Source organism: Drosophila subobscura, chromosome U (assembly GCF_008121235.1).
Source record: "Drosophila subobscura isolate 14011-0131.10 chromosome U, UCBerk_Dsub_1.0, whole genome shotgun sequence".
Classification (NCBI taxonomy): domain Eukaryota; kingdom Metazoa; phylum Arthropoda; class Insecta; order Diptera; family Drosophilidae; genus Drosophila; species Drosophila subobscura.
Window position 1 is genome coordinate 18747135 of NC_048534.1, and position 23803 is coordinate 18770937.

General features: G+C 43.9%; 3 protein-coding genes across 5 annotated transcripts in view; all 3 read left to right on the forward strand.

Annotated features, from left to right (window-relative positions):
* Positions 1-8537, forward strand: part of LOC117902789 (tyrosine-protein kinase Btk29A) — a 49988-nt gene extending 41451 nt beyond the window's left edge. The window contains exons 1-9 of one of the 3 annotated variants that reach the window (XM_034814396.1): positions 2417-2946; positions 5629-5855; positions 5937-6053; positions 6121-6201; positions 6262-6392; positions 6461-6589; positions 6654-7426; positions 7483-7616; positions 7685-7825. In XM_034814396.1, the coding sequence (XP_034670287.1) occupies positions 2919-2946; positions 5629-5855; positions 5937-6053; positions 6121-6201; positions 6262-6392; positions 6461-6589; positions 6654-7426; positions 7483-7616; positions 7685-7783 (1719 nt within the window). In that variant the 5' untranslated portion in view covers positions 2417-2918 and the 3' untranslated portion in view covers positions 7784-7825. Of the gene's footprint in view, positions 1-2416; positions 2947-5628; positions 5856-5936; positions 6054-6120; positions 6202-6261; positions 6393-6460; positions 6590-6653; positions 7427-7482; positions 7617-7684 lie in introns of those variants that run through there. The other 2 variants (XM_034814394.1, XM_034814395.1) reach the window with 2 other exon arrangements.
* Positions 8538-15221: 6684 nt separating this feature from the next.
* On the forward strand, positions 15222-23388 carry LOC117902783. Its single transcript, XM_034814385.1, is given in 16 exon segments — positions 15222-15354; positions 15428-15614; positions 15673-15978; positions 16611-16712; positions 16941-17045; positions 17235-17333; positions 17399-17497; positions 17566-17664; positions 17762-19569; positions 19768-20193; positions 20195-20633; positions 20716-20814; positions 20911-21003; positions 21194-21259; positions 22658-23063; positions 23251-23388. Coding segments are annotated over 16 exon segments (4353 nt in total). The 5' UTR covers positions 15222-15342; the 3' UTR covers positions 23258-23388.
* Positions 21355-22079, forward strand: LOC117902813. The gene is made up of 2 exons (XM_034814438.1): positions 21355-21476; positions 21532-22079. The coding sequence occupies exons 1-2, from the start codon at positions 21410-21412 to the stop codon at positions 22056-22058; spliced, it is 594 nt and encodes a 197-aa protein (XP_034670329.1). The 5' UTR covers positions 21355-21409; the 3' UTR covers positions 22059-22079.
* Positions 23389-23803: the final 415 nt, after the last annotated feature.

Genomic DNA, 23803 nt, shown 5'->3' on the forward strand with positions numbered 1-23803 from the left:
CGGAAGTTTATTAGCAATGGAGTTGCACGATTTTCCTTTTTGTTTGAAGTACGGCTGCGATTTATTTTTAGATACATAAATATCTTAAATAATAGTCTAGTCGTCATAGTATATCGGGAACACATCTATTTATATTTACGATTGATTTGATTTTACGATTTCTTAACATTTGAATAAAAATTGCATCAAAAATGACAAGGAAATTTTAAGCCTTGCTATAATATGCTATATAAAAATGAATCTTTGGATTGAACCATTTCTAAAAATTTGTATACAGTTTTTTGTAGATTTTGTTATTATTATTACATTATTAGCCACATGTTGCTGGCTACATTTGTTGCCATTGTTTCTTACGTTACCGGCACACACATACTACGCCTTCTCTATGGGCTCTACAACACATCTCCCTCTCTCTTTCGCACTTTTACACACACTTTTGCCTGTTGCTTCATCTTCTCTTTGGCTGCGTCTTTGGCTTTGGTAACACTTACACACAGAAAAACCAATCAAAGAAACAGAAAACAAAATAAAAGCAAATAAAATCAACAATAAAAACCGCAAGAAGCGCAGCTTAACTTTTTTCTTCTTTCATTTTGTCTTTTTTGCGGCTTTTTCCATCCACTTTTCCGCGTATTATACAAGCGTGAGGAGGGGGCTTTTTATTTGTATTTTCCTCATTTTATTTGTTTTTTTTTCTCCTCATTTTCTTTATTTTCGTTATTTAATTTTTTCTTCTCTTCATTCAAAAAGTTGTAAACTTTTGTTTCCTTTTGTTTGGGGAACTTTACCGTTCAAACAGTCAAAGAGAAAATAATCAACATGAAAAATTCAGTTTACAGTTGAGAAAAAGAGCTTCGTGTGCGTGTGGCAACAGCACAGAAACATGTTGCAGCTTCAACTAGTCCTCTCTCCTGCTCAATGTCCTCATTTACCCAACTGCTTTAACTAGTCCTCCCCCCACCTGCTCTCCTCCTTTAGCTCCTTTTTGGTTGAAAGCGAAAGAAGAGGCCAAACCACACTCTGAACTCTGCCCCCTGGGCGATCATTCAACGCAGAGATCTCTCTGTCTCTGTCTCTCTATCTCTATATCGTTTTGTCTGTCTCTGTCTGTTGCTCAAGTGTGTTGCCGTTTCGCTTGGCGGCTTCTGCTTTGTTGAGCCTGCTCTGCTCTCAATACTCTTTGCTCTCCACTCTCCACTTTACTCTTTGCTCCACTCTCCACTTCACTCCAGTCCACTGCTTGCTGTAGCCACTGCCTTCGCTTGGGTCTTGCTACAATTAAGTTTTACTTTATAGTTATGGCCCCCTCCTCCTACTGCCCCCCTTCTCTGTGTGTGTTGGAGTCTGTTTTTTTCTCAGCCATTTGGATACTCTTTCAAAAGAGCACAGCGATTGTGGTCTATTGGTTGCTGAGGCATACAAAATGAAAAATTCTATACATATTTCTAATATCTCTCTTGAATCCGCGCATAATAAGCTTTGGATTTGTGCCGCTTGGGCCACTTGTTGGTGCAGCCATACATATGACTACGGGGAAGTGCTGTCTTGGAAGAGTATCCCTTGCTGCGGCCTCTCTGGAGCCGCTATCTTTCTTGTTGCTGCTGCTGCTTGCTACTGCTGTTCCGCTGCTCTCCACTTGCCAACAATCAACTGCTTGTCGTTGCTCACCTTCGCTGTTGCCGCTGCCGAGCTGTTGTTGCTATCCATCCACTTCGTAGCTTAAAAATTTCATTTGCCATTTCAGTCAGTTGGCTTTTAAACATTTACTGAAACAGATCGGCGTCGCGCAAAAAAATACAAAAAATTACTTATATTTATAAGAGAAATAAGAATTAAAAGAAATAATATTTATTCATCAAGTTGGGCTGTCTGTTGTGGTGTTACTTCGTGCCAGGATTGTGTCTTGATTCAATGAAGGAATACTGTATCGTTTTGTTTAATTAAAGGAAACACGCAAATAATTGTTTTCTTCATCATGGAAAACGCTTTCAAGATGGCGTCGGCTGCGAAAAGCGTAAAAGCCTAAAAAGAAGAGGCAAAAAAAAGAGTGGAATTATTGTGAAAAAATATGGGATGATTCAATGATGATAGATTGCAAAATATATTTGCAGAAATATTACTGAAATTATGTTGAGAATATGAGAAAAATATGATGATAATTTTTGATAAAATATTCATGGAAATATGCTGATTATATATTGAATTAATTAGTGTTATAATTTATTGAATTCTTTACGGAAAGTTTGTTGTTTGTAATAAAAAAGAAAATTTCAATACAATATTCCAACAAAATAAAGAATTATTGATAGTTATTGATATACTGAAATATTGAAATAAATACAATAATCTAAAGAGTTCATCAAGAAGAAATATTGAAAACTGCTTTGCCGAAAGCACTGCTTTGTGGAAGCACAGGAAACACCTCTCTCGTCTCGATACGTTTTTTGAGGGCCACTCCATTCCGCCTGAGAGCCGCTTAACGGTAAAAGCCGCTGCTTGTAGACGGACGCTTAAAGGTCAACAACAAACCAAACCGATAGCTAGCATGAAAATGCCAGTGCAGCAACAAAAACAACAACAACAAAAGCAGAAACAACAGAAGCAACAATTGCGACGACTACGACAACAAATTGCAAAAAGGAAGCAACCATAAAACCAGTTTTCCAACAACAGAAACAGAAACAACCTGAAACTGTAGTTGAAAGAATTGCAAATAAAACAAAAGCAAAAAAATACTGTATAAACTGAATGAACGATTTATGTGAAAGTGAATTGACACAATTACGGCAAAGAGGAGCCGAGCCGACTGGACTGCTATATATAGATTACTCGTAGAGTGGGAGAGTGGAGTCTTCTCGAAGCCAACGCGAAGAAGTCTCTTCTCCATCGTCAGAGGAATATCGAGGAAGGCATCAACTATGATGCTTTTATCGGCATTGAAGCTGGGTAAGAAACGAAAAGGAACAATGAACAGCATGATGTGGGAATAAAGGTGTTCTTTAAACATACAACTTGGACACGAAATTAGCATTAAAAGAGACATATTAAGATGTTGGTGATACTTTTAGTTTCTGTAAAACTTTAGGAACACATTAGACCTGGTGTAAAACTCACATGTTGTCTTGCCTTTTATTATCGCCTTGGATTGGTCTTTGAATAGTTGTGGCCCCTGATCTTGTCGCAGCATTATTTTGTGGGCGTTTCTCTCCACTTTGTCGGTTGCTTGAGTCATCGATCCAATCAGGTGGTGGATTGTGGTTTCACCTGCTCGAATACAGAATACCAAACCCAAATACGAATACGAATACAACCCAGCAAACACGTGTTTGAAAATCTGTTTGAAAACTGTTTGGATTTCTCTGAGAGTTATTCTCGAGGCCTGATGCAGCTGCAACAACAATAAAAACAAGAATTGCAATTTGCATAACAATTTGAAAAGAGGAGGGACGGAATGGGACTGCAGCAAAGACAATGACAATTACACAATTAGCTATAAATACTTTTTGTACAGCGATAATGACAAAATGTTGTGTGTTGCAAGTGGAGTGGCCAGCAGTGGATGGATATCCAGACATATGAATGTGATGCATGCCACCGCATAAGAGTACTCTCTCTCTCTCTCTCTCTCCTCCAACCATTTATGAGGCAATTTATGAGAAGCATCGCGTTCATAAATGAGAAATGTACATCCGCTGTGGCCAATTTTCAGTGTGTGTGTGTGGAAAAATGATTAAAGAAAAACCAACCTGCTTTGCAAAATGAAGAGAAAATCAAACAGAAAATGCAAAATACTCTTTGAATTGTGGGGAATAATGGGGAACCTATTGAAAATTTGCTCTAAATGCTGATGCACTGTATATAAAAGTATGGCCTGGCCCTGTTGTCTCTGCATCATAACGAGTCTCCAAAAACATGCATGAAACACAACAACCTCTTGTTGGTTGGAAACATTGCAATTTTCTTATGATTATAGAGTGTACGAGAGAGTGAAAATGCCGCAAGTGCTTTTCATTTGCATGGTGCTGGAAAATCGTTAAACAAAAGCCTGAAAACAGCAACCGGCAAGTGTGCGGAAAGTATCTTGAGACAGTGTGTATGCATGTATCTTTGATGGTGTGTGTGCCATGGGAAAGAAAAACTTTCTATTTTAGTTTCAATCTCTATGGGAGTAGGAGTACGAGGGAAGGGAGGTGCATACGTATTACAAGAGTACGCTACGATACAAGTATTGTATGAATTGTTGGAGTGCTGCCTCGCAGGCTTTGGCTTTTGTTGTCATCTTTTGCCGGCGCACGTTTCGCTGCTGTTGTTTGTTGAAGCTTAAAGTTGGAGTTGGTGGATGGTGGTTGGCGGAGGGATTTTCTCATGAAAAATGTGTGTCTGTTTGTCCCCTCTGCAGTGGAGAAGTCGAAGAAAATTGGCTTATCAATTGAAAGTTGGTGGCGCAAACTGCAGGGCAATTTTAGCACTTGATTATACATACATACATATGTACATAGTATATGAATCATTATACATAAACATATATGTAAATACATATGTACATATGTATATGCATGTAAAAGTGTTTATTTTATATTGAGAAATCGCTAACTGCTTGCCACTGGCTTTGCCACTTTCGCTTTACGATTTAACCTTCACTTTTTTCCAATCGCTCGATCGCAATTCTTGCCAGGCAGAGGCGCCACCCACTTGAGGCACAACACACTCCTCCTCGAAACGAAACCATCCACACGATGCAAAGTGCTTGCCGAAATGTGTATCATGGAAACGAACGGATCGACGGACGGTATGGGTTGACTCATGATGGGGCACCTCCACCACCATCACAGATTGCATAAGCGAACGCCCACTCAACGTCTCTTGACGCTGGCATTTAAGTTTCGTTTCTTTTTATCTTTATTTGTTTCTCAAACTGAAGCACTTTAATTGGGGTTACACTTTTGAGTTCACTTTTGACGTTCCACATTATTATTGTTATTATAACACAAAAATCGTTTTAGTTTTTCGGTTTTTTTTTGTTTTTTACTTAGACCAAAGTCCACGAACGACGACAGGCTGCAGCGCAGCTCATCCAATCATCGAAGTTTTGTGGGCGAACAAATGCCTTGAACCATGGCAAATCTTTGTCAAATGTTTTCAGTGTCGCTCGGTTAGCAGTCCCCAATTAATTATTACCTTGACAAGAATGGCAAAAAAAAATATGAAAAAACCGAAACAAATATACAGCAAACCAATTTTTAAGGCGATTTGCCGATATTTCTGTCGATGGCTAATTAATTGGCTGGACAGCCCTGGGCACACTCGTACGTTGCTCTTTTCAAACTGCAAAATTTCCATTAAACGAAAGACTTGGAAAACGAACTTTGTATAGGATTGAGAGGGAGGTGCAGTGCGCATGAAATTGGGGTAATATTTGGGTGGAAAAGATAGAAATAGAATGGTTCTTGAATGAATTAAATATAGTTTATGTGAATGCGGGGAGAACTGTCTACGATTTGAGTGTTTGAATGGAATTCTAGCACCACGTTAATTCCCTCCTTATTGCTCATGCCCTAAAATTAATGACTAAAAAATATATTACCTTAAATATTTACTAATTTCCTTTATTCTTTCTATATTTTCCAGGCAACGGCAGTTCTCCAGCCCAGAATTCAACGCGCAGCATCAGTCCGAACAGTTCCACGACCAACAGTCAATTCAGTTTGCAGCACAACAGCTCCGGGAGCCTCTCGGGCGTCGGTGTGGGCAACGGCAACGGCGTTGTCGTCGGTGGAGGAGGCGGCGGTGGCAGCATTGGCCTGGGAGTAGGCGGAGGAGGCGGAAGTTGCACGCCCACATCGCTGCAGCCACAGGTGAGTCGTTGCACGCCAGAGTCGTGTGCTAATTACACACACAAAAAGATAATTTGTTAACAACTTTCCTGTTTCGCATAGTCCTCGCTGACAACTTTCAAGCAATCGCCAACTTTATTGAACGGCAACGGAACTTTATTGGATGCCAATATGCCTGGGGGTATACCAACGCCTGGAACTCCAAATTCCAAAGCCAAGGTGAGGATCTTCGAAGTTTTACTGTCTAAAAAATGCCCAAAATAATTGTTTTCTCTTATTGTTGCAGGACAATTCACATTTTGTCAAATTGGTGGTGGCCCTGTATCCCTTTAAGGCCATAGAAGGTGGAGATTTATCTCTAGAGAAGGTAAGCGTTAACATAAAAACATCTAAAAATAAACATAGATTAATCTTCCATCATTTACAGAATGCCGAATATGAGGTCATTGATGATTCACAGGAGCACTGGTGGAAGGTCAAGGATACTTTGGGAAATGTCGGCTATATACCCAGCAACTATGTCAAACCCAAGGCTCTATTGGGCCTCGAACGTTACGAGTGAGTAAAGATGCAAGACCCCTTAACGTTAGAGACTCTATAAACTTTCTTGTTATATTATTTTCTAGATGGTATGTGGGCGACATGTCACGACAACGTGCCGAATCTCTACTAAAACAGGGCGACAAGGAGGGCTGCTTTGTGGTGCGCAAGTCATCGACCAAGGGTCTCTATACACTATCGCTGCATACCAAAGTGTAAGCGGGAACAACAAAACCTTTTAGCATAGATATTCATCTAATATTTATCTTCTCTTTGTAGTCCACAATCGCATGTTAAACATTATCACATCAAACAGAATGCCCGCTGCGAGTATTATCTGAGCGAGAAGCATTGCTGCGAGACCATACCGGATTTGATCAACTATCATCGCCACAATTCTGGTGGTCTGGCCTGCCGCTTGAAGTCCTCGCCTTGCGATCGCCCGGTGCCACCAACAGCGGGCTTGTCTCACGACAAATGGGAGATCCATCCCATGGAACTGATGCTGATGGAGGAGCTGGGATCGGGACAGTTTGGTGTAGTGCGACGTGGCAAATGGCGTGGCTCGATAGACACCGCCGTGAAGATGATGAAGGAGGGCACCATGTCCGAGGATGATTTCATTGAGGAAGCCAAGGTCATGACCAAGCTGCAGCATCCGAATCTGGTGCAGCTATACGGCGTGTGCTCGAAGCATCGACCCATCTACATTGTCACCGAGTACATGAAGCATGGCTCGCTCTTGAACTACTTGCGGCGACACGAGAAGACGCTCATTGGCAACATGGGACTGCTGCTCGACATGTGCATACAGGTCAGCAAGGGCATGACCTATCTGGAGCGTCACAACTACATTCATCGAGATTTGGCGGCGCGTAACTGCCTGGTGGGCTCTGAGAATGTTGTGAAAGTGGCAGACTTTGGCCTGGCACGGTATGTGCTCGATGATCAGTATACCAGCTCTGGCGGCACCAAATTTCCCATCAAATGGGCACCGCCCGAGGTACTTAACTACACGCGATTCTCATCGAAAAGTGATGTGTGGGCATATGGTGAGTGGACTGTCTTTGCCTCTAAAGATTCTGTTGGTAATTTGTAACATTTTTAGGTGTTTTAATGTGGGAGATATTCACCTGTGGCAAGATGCCTTATGGTCGTCTAAAGAACACTGAGGTTGTGGAGCGTGTGCAACGTGGAATTATCCTAGAGAAACCAAAGTCGTGTGCCAAGGAGATCTATGATGTGAGTAAAGAATTATTGCATTACCTTAAAGTGTTTACTCTAATACATTTATCATTTATGTTGTGCAGGTCATGAAGTTGTGCTGGTCACATGGTCCCGAAGAGCGTCCCGCATTCCGTGTGCTCATGGATCAGCTGGCGCTTGTGGCCCAGACGCTAACCGACTAAACAGATCATGCACTGAACTTAACTTACAGAAAGGCATTAAGCATAAGAAATATTATATTATAAATAGAGATTTACATGTATAAGTTTTTAGTTAAGCGAAAGCCAGTTTATGATTATTATCACCCTGACATATATGGATTATTTGGATAGAGACAGAGCTGATGAGCTGAAGCGAATGATATCATTATGTTAACTGTTAGTTATAGTAGAAGACGCAACAGCAAAAGCAAAAGCAAAACTAACAGTCACATAAAGTATAGTAAAGTGTAGTTAATAGTCCAATTTTTGATACATATTTCCACACACACGAAAACATAACAATAGATGATGATGATTGGAACAGATTAAGATATATACGATATATATATATATACCATACCATACCATACCATAAATGATATGTAATTGTGCTTTTTTAAAAATAGCTAGCGAGAAACATAGAGAGAGAGAGAGAGCGCATCCATGTGCTGATTTAAATAATTATGAGTATCTCTAAAGAAGAAAAAAAAACAAAAGAAACAAGAAAACTGATTAAGCATTAAACAAAAAAAAACCACTAAAATGTAAGCCTCAAGTCCAAAGCGAAATGTTTTGCACACACACACGAACAACTGAATGAAATCCCCCGAAGGATGTTGGATGGACAATTTTTATAGTTTAGATTTTTATGTGTGCGCGCCTTAGCCTAAGTTTTGTGATTTAATGTTTAATTTTTTGCATCAGATTTTTATTACATTTACGATGATGATGATCATTTCTCTCCCACGCTCAAAGTATGAATCAAAAAAGTACGAGACATGAGACATTTATATGCTTTATATTTTAACTGAATTCTTATGTTTCTTTTTAATCAAATCGCTCAAAAGATGTATACAAAAATGATTTATATCTTTATACATATTTTACTTGTACTTTTATGAAGAGTTTTACTTAATTAATTTTATCATTTTGTATAAGCAAACCACACAACAGAGAGAGAGAAAACAAACAAAAAACACAAAAAAATTCGAAATAAAAAATGTATGATGAACATTTAACATTTTATTTTTATTTAATAAATTTTTTTACGAGAATTTTGCGACTGCATTGCACAGAATTCGGTTTCACGAAGAGAAAAATATTTGCGAGCCAAGAATCCGAAACACAGAGAACAGAAAAGAACAGAACCAAACATGGAAATGCAACAGACACATAGACTTATGCCACAGACTATATACAATATATATTAACGTACAACCAGAATCCAAATCAAAAACCAGCAAAACATCAAGTAAGCCCAAAACAAAAAACAACAAAAATAAGCAAAGGCGAAAAAATAAACATTTTGTACAAGTTTTGATACAAGATTTTGATACAGAAATATATATAAACTATGTGGTAGCCAGTAAGCATCCTTCGAATGACCATATATATATGTATATGTATTGTTAATCGGTAACAGATAACAGTTAATGGTAACCATATATATGTTGTATGTACATGTTGTGTAGAGCCAGATGATTCCTTGTGCCATTCCGCCGTATCCTTGGAGTAGCTATCTCGCAATCTATCCAGACTCAACAAATATGCAATCTACAAATTACACTACTATAACGATACGATACAAATACGCAGCTTAGTTGATTTCTTTCGCCTATGCATATAGAACACTATAAATATATGTAGTATATGATATGACATACAGAATACAGTATACAGAAAGACCCCTTCCCGAAGAAACAAACACCAAATCATCAACGTGATATTGCTAATAAAACAACCGAAATCAATGGTAGATGCTGTGGTTTTTTAGATGTATTGGGGGAAAGGATAAATTAACCTCTGTAATGTATTTCTTCTATGATAAAGAATTCTGCGACACTCTTTAAAGTGGTGGTGATGTGTTGATCACAATATTCATATCACAGCCAGCTTTGAGGAGCGTTGCGGACTTTCTGAAAATATCGGCTTTATGGTCTTTACATGTGCATTTTTAAGGGAAACTTGGGATTCTCTTTTTAAATTCCTAATCTGTTTGTATCTAAGGTTCCCAACATTTTGATAAGTATACGCAGAGTCTCCCATAAACGCCTCTAGGTATGCAATAGTTCGGTTTTGAAACTGCGAAAAACAAAAAATTTTCTGTAACACATTTTTAGAGCTTTCCAACAAATATTTGTACCACAGTTTCATTGTATACTGCGAGGAACACTTTGAAATATTTTAGGTAAGCGAAAGATTTATAAAATTTGAATTTATAAATATGTTTTCGTCGTATTACAGCGATCCCATAGAAGACAAAGGACAAGACATTGAAGACAGGAATTCAGCGAACTCTTCCAAATTTATTTGACTATGTTTTCAAATTGATTGTAATTTAAAGAAGAAAATGTATTGCTGTACTTGACAAATATTTTCCATAAAAAATACTTTAAAATAAACAAAAATATTCGCTAGTTGCTGTGCAAAACAGTTTTTCATGCTCCATTAGTCACGTGTGTGGGTGAAGGTTGAAACAAAATATATCTGAGAGGCAGGGAAAGAAATATCAGACAGAGGCAAGAGCTCGATCTCGCATTACATAACCACAGTCGAGCGGCATTGTGTTATGAACCCACCGCCATAAATAGGCCTAACCGATGAATGAACGCTAGACCCAAGCGAATTATCGCAAATCAATGAGCCATTAAGATACAATTGAACTGTGAGTGGGAGGCAAGACGGCGACGATGACCTTACTGATCCCCAAGATGACTTTCTCAAAAGGCAAAATGTGAGATGAACAGAAGCGTGCAAAATAAATGAAACAAAAGTATAAACAGAAGTAGATTCGAAATTCGCTTGAGGGTAAACTGTTAACTTGAGCCGACTGTTAAGTTATTAAAAGCTGAATGTTAAGCGCTTTTAAGCTTTCAAGTTTGTCGTGCGCTTTGAGTGTTTTTTCATACAAAACGCTCAAACCAAACTCCGACTTGAGTGTCTTTTCATCCCACTCAATGTTAATGTCTGAGCAACAGCTTTACAGCTGTTAAACGCCAACGCAAAAACGTTACGTTCCGTTTCGTGTCTGCCAGAAACGCGAAAAATTTGAAACGAAAAGCAAACGCTGACGGCGGCGGACTCAAGTTTATGTTCGACAGCCCTCGAGTGCGGTTCAGCCAATCCAGCGTATAAATCCAGCTATCAATCTATCTATAAATATCAGGCGAATTTGTAATTATAATATACCGTATTTCGACCGTCACTCTCGTCAGCCTGTCACTTGAACTCAATCAACGAACCAAACGAATCAACGAAATAATAAATCAAAAATCAACAACAAATAACCAATCACTATCCATCTCTTCGAGTATCGCTTCTTGTGTGTGTGTGTGTGCTGTGTTATTGTCTTCCGCAACGAACAGATGGTTGGAAAATCCTAACAAATCAACGAATTATCCTCGCAAGGACTGTCTGCCATAAGAGCTGCTAGCCGCAGGCTAACGTGAAGTTTTTTATTGTGCTAAAGAAAGTTGGAAAAGGGCTACCCAGACAGACTACTCTTCTATTTTGCGGTAAGAATAATACAAAAAGTAGGCGTTTGCCAGACCTCAACCTCAACCTCAGCCATAAACCATTGCGTGCTGACCTGAAAGTTCATTGACTGACGCGAATGCAGGCCCAGGCCCCAGCTAGTCTAACTATTGGCATTTCCTGGTTCGACACACAGACAGACAACAGTCAGCTGTGCTGTGCCTGCTCTCCTCTCCTCCCTGCCATTGTTTTGTCAATGTTTGTGGCCGCCCTGCCCTGCATATCGATGTCACTTGTTGGCATAGATGTAAGCTCCTCCTGCGTACCCTGTAGAGCACTTCGAGCCATGACATCAGCTCTAACAACCGGTTGACGTGCCGACCCAACTCAACTTAACTCATTTTTCAAAGTCAGTGATTATGAGAATCGCCAAAAGCAACAACAACAAAAACTGTAAACAGAAATGTTGCCAAAGAAAAAGATTAAATAAGAAATCTCCCAGAGAATGAGAGAAAATTGCACACACACAAAAAAAAGTAACCACAGAATAAATATTTATTAAATGATACAACACGTATTTATGTGCTTTGTTTCATATGCAAATTGTTGGCCAGGGTGATCTCAAGTAGTCGGAGGATATGATATGACATCGTACTTTGCTCATAAATCATTGGAGCGGAAACAGCTGTCCCATAAACTTTACAAAACAGAATAATTATTACAACCATTTGCAGATTTAACGATTAGTGGGGCTTGGCTTGCGGCTTGCGGGCTTTCGAGCATCGCAAATTCTAATTGAGAGTTTGCCAAATTTCCCAGCTTTCTCTTTGGGCTCTTTTGGCTTGGCTTGTGGTCTGATCTGTTTTGTTGTGTGTGGTGTGGTGTGGCAATTTGAGAACCAAAACACGTTTGAAGTAACTTAATTAGATTTGGAGATCACAAACTAGTTCGTTCCACCATCACAGCTGACGTCAGATTTCGTGTTTGCGCTTTATCAACTCAACCATTTGGAGTGTCGAGTCGGCTCTGTTTCTTTCTGTTTTGGCTCTGAGTTTGATTGGGTTGTTTTCCTCTCTTCTATTTGGCCTTTTGCCGGCTGTTCACTTGCTTTCTGTTGTCTCTGTTTTTGGACGGTGAATTGCTCAACTTGTTCGCGTTTAATTAAACTTATATTGTTTAAGGCGAAAAAAATCAACAAACTCTAAACGTAATAGAGACAAAATGTGAGTTATGTTCAAATGGCGGAGTGGAGTCATGAAGTTGTTGGATGAATGGACGGATGGATGGTGTGCTGTGTGGGTTGGGCTGCTGTCTGGAAACCCAATTTCGAACTGGCATTTTCGGACAACTCAATGTGGGCTAAAGGAAACGACAGTCACCCAGCCAGCAGCAGCACCGGCAGCAGCAGCAGCCTCAGTCGACGGTATTGGCCGCCGTATTTGGGCGTAAAAGTCTTTGGTCTGGGATAGACGGTACGTCCGTTCGAAAAATGTCTAAATTTTGGGAAATGAGCTCATGTTTAATTCGCCATTTGGAGAGCTGCGCCAAATGATGCCCGAAACGAACAGCAGTATATAAAAGTGATTGTTGATGATGTTAGATACCCTACAGAAGGTGAGGTTTTGGATGGGGTATATGCGGAAGGGAGATAAAAGGATACTCGGAGTAGCTTCCACATGAACCTCACACTGTTAAGTAGAAAATGTTTGGATCATAATTCTCAGCTTGAATAAATAATAGAGAAATTGTTGCAAATATCTTAAGCACTGTTGTAAATCACACCAATTTCTCATACATTTTTCTGTTAAATGTTCAAATGATTCATTGATTTTTAATAGCGGAGCTGCCAAGTGTTAATCAACATTTCGTATAAGGAAAAAGCCTGTAAAAGGTGTTGCCCGGCTAATAGACTTTATCAAGACGATAACCCTAGCAGGGTGTAACTGCAATATAGAATATTGACTTTGCTGTTTACCGTAGTAAAAAGCATCAAATAAGCCGCTAAACACTTAAGCCTTTTGCGACTCATTCCACCTCTAAGATAGTTTCTTTTTCCTCTCTTTTAACTTCTAAAATGTTATACCTTTCCATCAATATATTCTTGTGTAAAACGCGGTATCAGAGAGTCCATTGCCCAAGCCTCGCGTGTCTGTTCATATTTTAGAAGTTGATATCATAAATTAAGGCTGACGTGTGCTAAATCTATTTGATATGATCGTTGGGTTTGATGTTTTTGTTGTCGTTACGGGTCCACGGCTGGGGTCAATTGCTGTGTGGAATATCAATTTAAATCAAATAAAAAGTAAACGCCAAATGAAAATAAACAAAATCACTGAAGGTCACATGGGAGATAACAAAATACGAGAGCGAATCGAATGAGTACTAACATATGAGTACTGTGCATATCTGGTCTGACAAGATTCGTTTTGTGACACAGTCTGAGATTCAATGAGAGAGAGCGTCCCCCCCGGTGTGTGTGGGCGTTAGTGTTTCTCCTTGCCAGCCGGTTTTATTTCTATGCATATTAATGGGTGACCCCTGGCTGTGGCTGTGTAGACTATCGAGCATCACCATCTATAATTTGATTACTGGAAATCTGATCGCTGGCATGCAAATTTATTGCATGCACCTAACGCTCTATTAACTTGATTAAATGCGACCTCTTTGGCCTGGCTTTGGCCACGAAATTCGAGACTAACAATCCGTAGGCAGGCAATGGAAAACGTCTGACATCTGTCTGACTTCTGTTGGGTCTGTCTGTCGGTCTGTCCATTGGCTGATTCATTCATGGGAGATTTTGTGCCGTTTTTCTCGACTTCTCTCGACTGATCTTGGCCCCAAAACAAAGGCAATTGAATAAACAGTTTTCGTGTGTGGGTTCCACTCTATGATGTAAGAGTCGCCGCCATATAAGCCATAAGCCCGTCCGACTGATGATTGCTTTAAGAACACTGAAGCACAGCACTGACTTGTTGTATTAATATTTTCTGTGGCAGTTGCATGCACGAGGTCGGGGCCAAGTGGCAAAGAGAGTAACAAGTGCAGGACGTTCGTTTGCCCCTCCTGCTCGACAGCTCCAGTCGGCGGCTTTATTGGCCCTGTTAACAGCTACGACACGCCCCCTCGCTAACACACATAGTTGTAATTATTTACGTAGCAAAAGAAAACACTTTTTTCACGGCCAGCCATTCGCACGCTTTTCCTTTTGGAGGAGTTTTTGGGACTTGGCCTGGCTAAGTTTTTGTTTAGTGGCAGCCGTCCGTCATGCAACTGTCGGTCATAAGTCATTAAAAGTAATCGTTTTGTTTGCTTACATGCCCCACAAAATGGCAAACATTAGCACTTGGCATAGTTCTAAGGCGGAGTGGAGGAGTAGGAGCAGGCGCAACCTTGTTGACCAGAAATCAAAGCAAAATTTTAGGTGATTTTCGAAGCACTCTCCCGCCGCTGCTGTCAAACAAAGTATCGATTACATTGGATTACACCTGCCCAGATGGATGGAACAGCTCCTGATACCAACAGGCACCAAGTCACTGGCTGGCGGGCTGTCTGTGTCGATTGCCAACACTTTTTGGGGGGGGGTCTGTGAAAAAGAAGGTCGTCACCCAGGGCAGCGAATGCGACGACGACGACGACGAGCCTACCGCACAGTTATTGCTATTGTTTGTCTTTCACGTAGGCCAACAAATCCGTTTCGTTTCGTTTCGTTGTGTGCCCAACAACAGCAAAGTGACAGCCGCCACACGCCACAGAAAGGCAGGCCCTTACCCAAACGCCTTGTCATTAGCCACCAAAGAGCTCCTCCACCTCGCTCGAATAGGCCCAGAAAATTCGAAACAAAACGTAGCCTAAAAAGGGGTTTGCCCGATTGATTTTTGTGTCATCAGCTGATGGGCCCACGGGCGGGTCGCTGAAGTTGGAATTTGGATTATTAGGTTACTCCTAAATTTAGGGGTCGTATCAGACATTTCACATGTGAATGTTAGCTCCGCCACTTGAGTCAAATTTGAGTTTAGTTCCACAAACAATTTTCCACAAAACTTTCAAGTTCCTTGAATTTCTCCACCATGACGAAAGAGGTTGCTGCCCCCGCACCAATAATTCTCATTAAATGTGCTCTAAATTATGCATTTTCCCTCTCCTTTAATACAGAAGGTATACTTCAGCCAGAAGAAGAAGGTCGATCCGGGACCCTGTGCCCCGCTGCGTAACATACGAACATTGAACATGGGCGGCAACATTGAGCAACGTCCCTGGACGCCAACGGTGCGTACGGGCAGAATAGCCGCAGAGACAGCCACGCCAGGGCCAGCCATTGTGCAGCTACCCACATTGATTGGTGAGTCTCAAAGAAGATAAAAGTATTCCCAAGATCATGGAGAGTTCTCCCTTTACAGGCAGCAAAGTGCCGGACTCCAAAAAGAAGGGCGCTCCCTCGTACTCCTTTGGCCATAAGCTGGGCAGCAAGTACGAGACCTTTGGCCCCGGACCCGCTCAGTACAATGTGACGGGCTTGCGGTCCAAGGGCAAGGATTATCCACGTGCAGCCACCCTACAGAGTCGTCCCAAGGAGCTGACGCGCTTCTCGAATCCGGGACCCGGTGAATACAATGTGCAGCCAGCGGCCAAGGCAGTGATCGATGCCACGCCCATGTACACGTTCGGCCAGAAGCCGCCCGATGCCAAATTTAGCCTGATTCCAGGTAAGTCTCGGTCTGTGGTGCGAGCTTCCGCGTTGTTCTGGTGCTTTTTGGTGGTGCGTTCTCTTTATTGAATGGTGTACGGATTAATGGTGTACTATAGCGGGTTGTTGTTGCATGCGGAGAGATCATCAAACAATCAATCAATCAATCATGGAGCGAACTGCATTATTTGTATATACTAATGAATCATAGTAGGAAGCAAAACTTTCATCTACATTCAAGCAGTGCGTAAGTTGCTCTCTTGCCTACCTAAGTACCGTATCTACCTCGCCCCCCCTTCCTACCTTGCTCTGTATAGTTGCTGGGTAGCCACCCCACCCCACTCTGTAGTTAAAGTACAGTAGTTTTAGCTGCTCTTTGCGCTCTCTCTTTATGTCTCTCTTTCTGTATCGATACTCTACTCTCTCTGGTTACGTTTACAGCATGTAGCTCTCTTTTACTATAGCTCGTAGCTGCGACACTCCACTCTGCCGTACCGCGTGTCGCATTTCCTTTTTGTGTGTTTGTTTTTGTTTCGTGTTTCTTTGTGTTTTTTGTTTAATTTGATTTTAATTTGAAACGTTTTTCTCTTTCAACTGAATTATGATTGCCATCGACAAATAAATGACCACAAATATGCATAATATATGTAGGTCCCAACCATTATCAAGTGGTGCCGCTTGATGTGACCAAGCGGCGTGCACCGCGCTATTCCTTTCGCATTAAGGTTAACGTTTACATTGTTAACAATCCAGGTAACCACAACTAATCGACCAAACCCCACCCAACAACCCCAAACTGTCTCTCTCTGTGGTGCTGGTCAATCTTAATCTGTTCATTATTAACCCCCCTTCGATCTATAACCCCCGTACTCACAATTAGTGCGTAGTCTCACCCTTAGTTGTAGCTACTTACTCTACCTTTCCCCTACTACTAGTTGATTTGAGTATGTTTGATTTATGTTTTATATTAACACCTAACAGCTCCGAATAGTTATTGCCCTGAAAGGGTCACGCAATCAAAAAAGAATGCGCCACGCTACACATTCGGTAGACGAACTAAAATCCAACACGATCAATTTACACCAGGTAATGCTCCCTGTCCCAGCCAGCACCCGAACCAATCAACCACCCTCCCACCTAACACCCAGCAGAGATTCCAATTGCAAAGAGCATCAGTGCCCTCCCCCTAGTGAGAGCTCTCTCTCTCTTTCTCTTTTAGCACTCCACACACTCTTTTTCTTGTTAATTAGCGTAATTGTTGTATCCCACCCACAGCTCCTGGCGCCTATAGCCCCGAAAAAGTGAATCCCCACAAGACGCCAGAGTTTAGCTTCGGCATCAAGCACCACGAACAGAAGCCCGACTATACGCCAGGTTTGTGTTCCCCATCCCCCCAGACACCTATCCGTAGCTTTACATTTTGCACTGTTTACATACAGCGCCTGGCTGCTATAAGCCTGAACACTTTGGCCAAGAACACATGCCCTCGTACAGCTTTGGGCTGAAGACAAAGCACACTCAAGTCAGTGAGACGCCAGGTAATGCTTTTGTAGCTTCTTGGCTTTCGGTAGATTTTACGAATTGTTTTGCTTTATTTTTGAACCAGCACCCGGTGCCTACAGTCCCGAAAAGTCAAAGCTACACAGCACACCCGCTTACACGATCACTGGCAAAGGCAATCACGACGTAGTCGATGCCACACCCGGTGAGTAGAGCCTCGGCCACTGCACTTCGACTGCTGCTCACACCCGAACTCCCACCCGAAACTCACACGATGTCCCCTCTTGTTGTTGCTCTTTCAGCGCCCGGCGCATACGAACCCGAGAAGTGCGTGCTGAACAAGACGCCAGCCTTCACGTTTGGCCATCGCGTGAATCTGGTCAGGGCCAGCGATACACCAGCACCGGGCACCTATCAGCCGGAGAAGGTGCGTCTGGATCACACGCCCTCGTACACACTGTCGGGGCGGCATGAGCTCAAGTGTGTGAGCGAGACGCCAGCGCCCGGTTCGTATGCACCGGAGAAATATCGCGGCGATCGCACGCCGGCCTTCACCTTCGGGGGTAAGCACGAGCAGAAGCTCGACAGCTCCACACCGGCACCAGGCGACTATTGTCCCGAAAAAGTACGGCACGATCACAATCCAGCTTACTCATTCGCCGGTCGCCACGACCCACACAAGACGAGCGACACACCCGCCCCAGGGGCCTACGAAACGGAAAAGGTTAGGCAGGACCACAATCCTTCGTTCTCCTTTGCCGGTCGTCACGATCTCCATAAACCAAGTGATACACCAGCTCCGGGGGCTTACTCACCGGAGAAAAACCGACAAGATCACAATCCCTCTTTCACGATGGCAGGAAAACACATCCAAAAGATTGCCAATGGTACACCCGCTCCTGGGGACTATTGTCCTGAGAAAACCCGTCTAGACAACACTCCTTCGTACAGTTTTGGTGGCAGGAATGATCCTAAGGTGGAGAATAATACTCCAGCCCCTGGAGATTATCATCCAGAAAAGGTCAGGCAGGATCACAATCCTTCCTACTCCTTCGCGGGTCGTCACGATCTTTCAAAGCCCAGTGACACACCAGCCCCTGGAGCTTACGCTCCCGAGAAAGTCAGACAGGATCACAATCCCTCCTTTTCAATGGCTGGCAAACACATCCAGAAGATTGCCAATGGCACTCCTGCACCTGGTGATTACTGTCCAGAGAAGTGTCTTACGGACAGCGCTCCTTCCTATAGTTTTGGTGGAAGGAATGATCCGAAAGTAGAGAATAATACCCCTGCTCCAGGAGACTACCATCCCGAAAAGACTAGACAAGATCACAATCCCGCCTTCTCTTTCGCCGGTCGCCATAATCTTCACAAGCCAAGTGAAACACCCGCACCTGGAGCTTATGCTCCCGAAAAAGTAAGACAGGACCACAATCCCTCCTTTTCGATGGCTGGAAAACACACACAAAAGATCTCGAGCGATACACCAGCTCCTGGTGACTATTGTCCAGAGAAAACCCGACTGGACAACACTCCTTCGTATAGTTTTGGGGGAAGGAATGATCCCAAGATTTCCAATGACACGCCTGCTCCGGGAGATTATCATCCCGAGAATGTTAGGCAAGATCACAATCCCTCTTACTCTTTCGCTGGTCGTCACGATCTTTCCAAGCCCAGCGAGACGCCCGCTCCTGGTGCTTACTCACCGGAGAAAACCCGTCAAGATCACAACCCATCCTTTACGATGGCTGGAAAACACATTCAAAAACTGTCTAATGGCACTCCTGCTCCTGGTGACTATTGTCCAGAGAAGTGCCTTACGGACAGCGCACCTTCCTACAGTTTTGGGGGAAGAAATGATCCTAAAGTAGAGAATAATACTCCAGCCCCCGGAGACTATCATCCCGAGAATGTTAGGCAAGATCACAATCCTTCTTACTCATTCGCGGGTCGTCACGATCTTCATAAACCAAGTGACAATCCAGCTCCTGGGGCTTACTCTCCGGAGAAAAACCGACAAGATCACAACCCCTCCTTCTCAATGGCAGGAAAACACATCCAAAAGATTGCCAATGGCACACCCGCTCCTGGTGACTATTGTCCCGAGAATGTGAGACAAGATCACAATCCTTCTTACTCCTTTGCGGGTCGTCACGATCTTTCCAAGCCCAGTGACACACCAGCCCCTGGAGCTTATTGTCCCGAGAAAGTGCGACAAGATCACAATCCTTCGTTTTCAATGACTGGAAAGCATACTCAAAAGATCTCCAGTGATACACCAGCTCCTGGGGACTACTGTCCAGAGAAGTGTCTTACGGACAACGCACCTTCCTACAGTTTCGGTGGCAGGAATGATCCTAAGGTGGAGAATAATACTCCAGCCCCCGGAGATTATCATCCCGAGAATGTCAGACAAGATCACAATCCCTCTTACTCATTTGCGGGTCGCCACGATCTTTCAAAGCCAAGTGATACCCCTGCCCCTGGAGCTTACTGTCCCGAGAAAGTGCGACAAGATCACAATCCATCCTTTACGATGGCTGGAAAACACATCCAAAAGATTGCCAATGGCACACCCGCTCCTGGTGACTATTGTCCAGAGAAAAGTCGTCTTGATAATCCTCCTTCGTACAGTTTTGGGGGAAGGAATGATCCAAAGGTTTCCAATGATACACCCGCTCCTGGGGACTACCATCCCGAGAATGTTAGACAAGATCACAATCCTGCCTTCTCTTTTTGCGGGTCGTCACGACCTGTCCAAGCCAAGTGAAACCCCTGCCCCTGGAGCATACTTCCCGGAGAAGTTGCGGCAAGATTACAATCCATCGTACACATTTGCCGGTAAGCACGAGCCGCAGGCCACGTCCGAGACCCCGGCGCCTGGAGACTACAGCCCTGAAAAGGTGCGACTTGACCACACACCCGCTTACAGCTTTGGTGGCAAATACGACCCCAAGGCGGTGAACCATCATCCTGCGCCATGCGACTACGCGCCCGAGAGAGTACGCCTCGACCATACACCCGCCTACACAATTGCAGGTCGTCCGACCCACGAGCATGTGACACACACACCGGCGCCGTGCGACTACTTCCCCGAACACTGTCAGCCGGACAGCACGCCGGCCTTTACCTTTGGCATGAAGCTGACGCGGGAACGCATCAGCGATACACCAGGCAAGTGGCAACCCTCTACCCTCTGCCCTCTCTCGTTGCTGCCAACACACTTCCAATTCATGGTGAACACTGACCCTTACAGCACCCTCTGCCTATGAGCCGGAGAAGCACAACACACAGCATGCACCAGCGTACACCTTCGGCTCGAGATCCGAGATCAAAGTAACCACCGATGCACCAGGTAAACCTCTAGAGTCTAGACTGAGGCACCAATAGTTCCTAGAGTCTTTCCACATGTTGCATGTCCATGTTGCCTGCTTTCTATTCCGCTCTCTAGCCCCGGGCACCTATCACCCAGAGCATTCCCGCTTCGACAGCTCGCCGTCGTATAGCTTCGGCCTGAAGACGCTGCCCATGCCATCGCTGCCAGGTAGGTGCTCCCTTCCCCCGCTTGTGGCTTGACTTGGGTTGAGGATTCCGTTCCTGTACATTTGCTATCTTTTTGTGTGTTATTTCTTTTCTGTTTTCATATATTCCACTCGGTTCTGGCTCCCCACCCACCACCATGCACACATTTCTGTAAATATTCATCAAAAAACCAAACCACAAACACAAACTAGAACATAGAGGCCCGTACATCGAAGATCGCATTCTGCAAAGACGCGAACGACGCTTGGCGAGTCCCGGTAAGATGAAGTTAAGGTTTAAGGCACATTTCATTAGCAATGTAAGGCAGGGAGTGCGTCACGCTTTAAGCAGATCTAATGGGGCTTGTAATCTGTTGGGAATTTGCTGGAACTCCTCCTGCCAGATCTTAGTTTCGCAGCGTTTGTGTCATGAAGCTGTTGCTGCTCTGTGCAGTCTTCTGCTGGCTCTTTGCCCACACAGAAAACAGAAGGAACTGTAAGACTGCATACGCGTATTACTTTATTTTCTATAACTTCAATACCGTATGCAGATGGTCGCAATCTTGCCTGCCTGACACACAACAGATACAAACACGAGAGCTCCTGTCCCGGGCCACGTCGCATCTTCTATGCTTTTCATCGCATCATCTTCAATTGCACGAAGGTGTTTACGCGGTGCCCCAAGTTTCACAGGCACAACGAGTATCCAACTATGAAGACGTGCCAGGATGATTGCTACTTTCACATGAAAATCCCAACGACAAAGAAGCCAGCGAATGACTCGGGCAATGCCACCACAACCAAAGCGCCAGCGGGTGACAAAAAGAAAGGCAAACCCAAGTCGGGCCTAGAGGATGTGGGCACTGGTGAGGAGCAAGACGAAAAGAAGGAGGAGGAGAAGGAGGAGAATAAAGAGGAGGAGGCGAAGGCGAAGGAGAATCCAGCAGCACTCAGACGTGCAAATCCTTACCTACTAGTGGGTCGCCGAGGTGCTGCCAAAAATCAAAAGAAACAGTCGCCACGTGTGCCAAGTAACTTGACTCAAAGGCGTAGAAGGAGATCGAGAAGATATCATTAAATGAAAAATGTTTGGCTAAGGCAAGAGAGGAGTTAAGGAAGGGAAATGTAGATGAAGTGGGAGAGGGTATTCCCAGCAGAGTTTCTCCACTTCGCATGGCAAATAGATTGGTCACAACAAAAATAATTAGTTGCACCCAAAAAACCAACTTCCAGCTCCCACACGTTGCCTCAGTTCAACCTCCAAACTCCAGCGATGTGGGCTCCACAAACTCTCCTCTGTCTGCTCCTCTTTTGTTGGCACTCCGCTCCTGTGCACTCCGATCGCTGCCTGGAAGCGAACCAAGGCACTCCCGTGTCCTGCACGGGCGCACCGCAACTCACCTTCTACTACGATTCGGTGGGCAAGAAGTGCGCCTCAAAGCGCTCCAAATGCCGTTCCAGCCCCGTGGCCAATATGTTTGCCACGCGACAATTGTGTCTAGCCGAATGCCAGCATCATATGCTGCGAGATTGAGACGCATTCCACTGCCCTAGGGAACAGCCACCATTTCATGCTCTTGACTAGAATTAAAGCAAGCAAATTTGTATTTTTATTTGGAAACTATTTTTGTAGTGAATTTTTGTTTGAATTTTTGTTTTTAAATAATCTCTGCACAGTGCGCAACAATGGCGACAGCACCAACACCACGACAATCACCACCACCACCACCACAAAGACCACAGTCAATGGTGTGGAACAGCCAGCGGTGACCAAGGTGAATGGACACTCCGAGCCACTAGCACCACTTGCACATAACACACTCAGCAATGGCAATCAGCACCACAGCACCACCAAGGTAGTGACAACCCGAGAAAAGCAATTGATCCATGGCCAGTCGGAGCAGGGCAATGTGAAGGTGGTGGCCAGCGGTAAGTCGGATGCCAGCGCCATGAAAGCGGCCAGTGCCAGCACCAGCACCGTGGTGCAGTCGGATGGGGCAATTGTGACCAGCGCGAGGTCCTCGCGGATCAGCACTGTGAAGTACGCTGTGGAGGCGAGCAGCGTGCAGGAGAAGATCATCAGGTAAAGGGCAGACCCAATCAACTACTTACTGTTCTCTCTGTGTGTGTTCCTTTGCAGCTCATCTCTCAAGTTCATGCAACAACTGACCCCAAGCCATACAAAAGAAACCAATCAAAAAAGAGTCAACCCATCTGCCACTCCATTATCAATCCCGCTGATTCCAATCTCTTGTTTTGCCACCCGACAGCTCCTAATGTCTACAAAATCCCCACCGTCTTGGGCAGCAGCAAGGAGGGCAAAATACGCTCGGCACCGGCCTACACCATGGCCGGGCGCGAGAAGCCGCCACTAATACCGGCCCTGGTCATGCCCGGACCCGGCTACTACGACGGCGAGTTCACGGCCATCAAGCCCAAGCCGCCGGTGTACACGATGCGCGGCAAGTACAAGCTTGTGGGCGACGATGCCAAACCCGGTCCAGGTGCTCACTGTCCAGAGAAGGTAACTAACCAAATATGGGATTAGTATTTAACTATAATTAAGCACAAACTGTCGCCTGCCCACAGTATTGGGAGAAGCGTTCCACGCCTGCCATATCCTTTGGCATTATGCACTCGCCTTTTGCTGGCGAGCAGACAATGCACATGATTCCCGAACGTTATATACAGTGTCTGCTGGCCAACAGACCGGATAAGGGTTATCTCTAGATTATTTGCTTTACTAAATTGTGAATTAAATATTTACTCTTTACCCTTACTCATCATGGCCTTTGCCTTTGTTGCTTTGCTTTTTCTTCAACT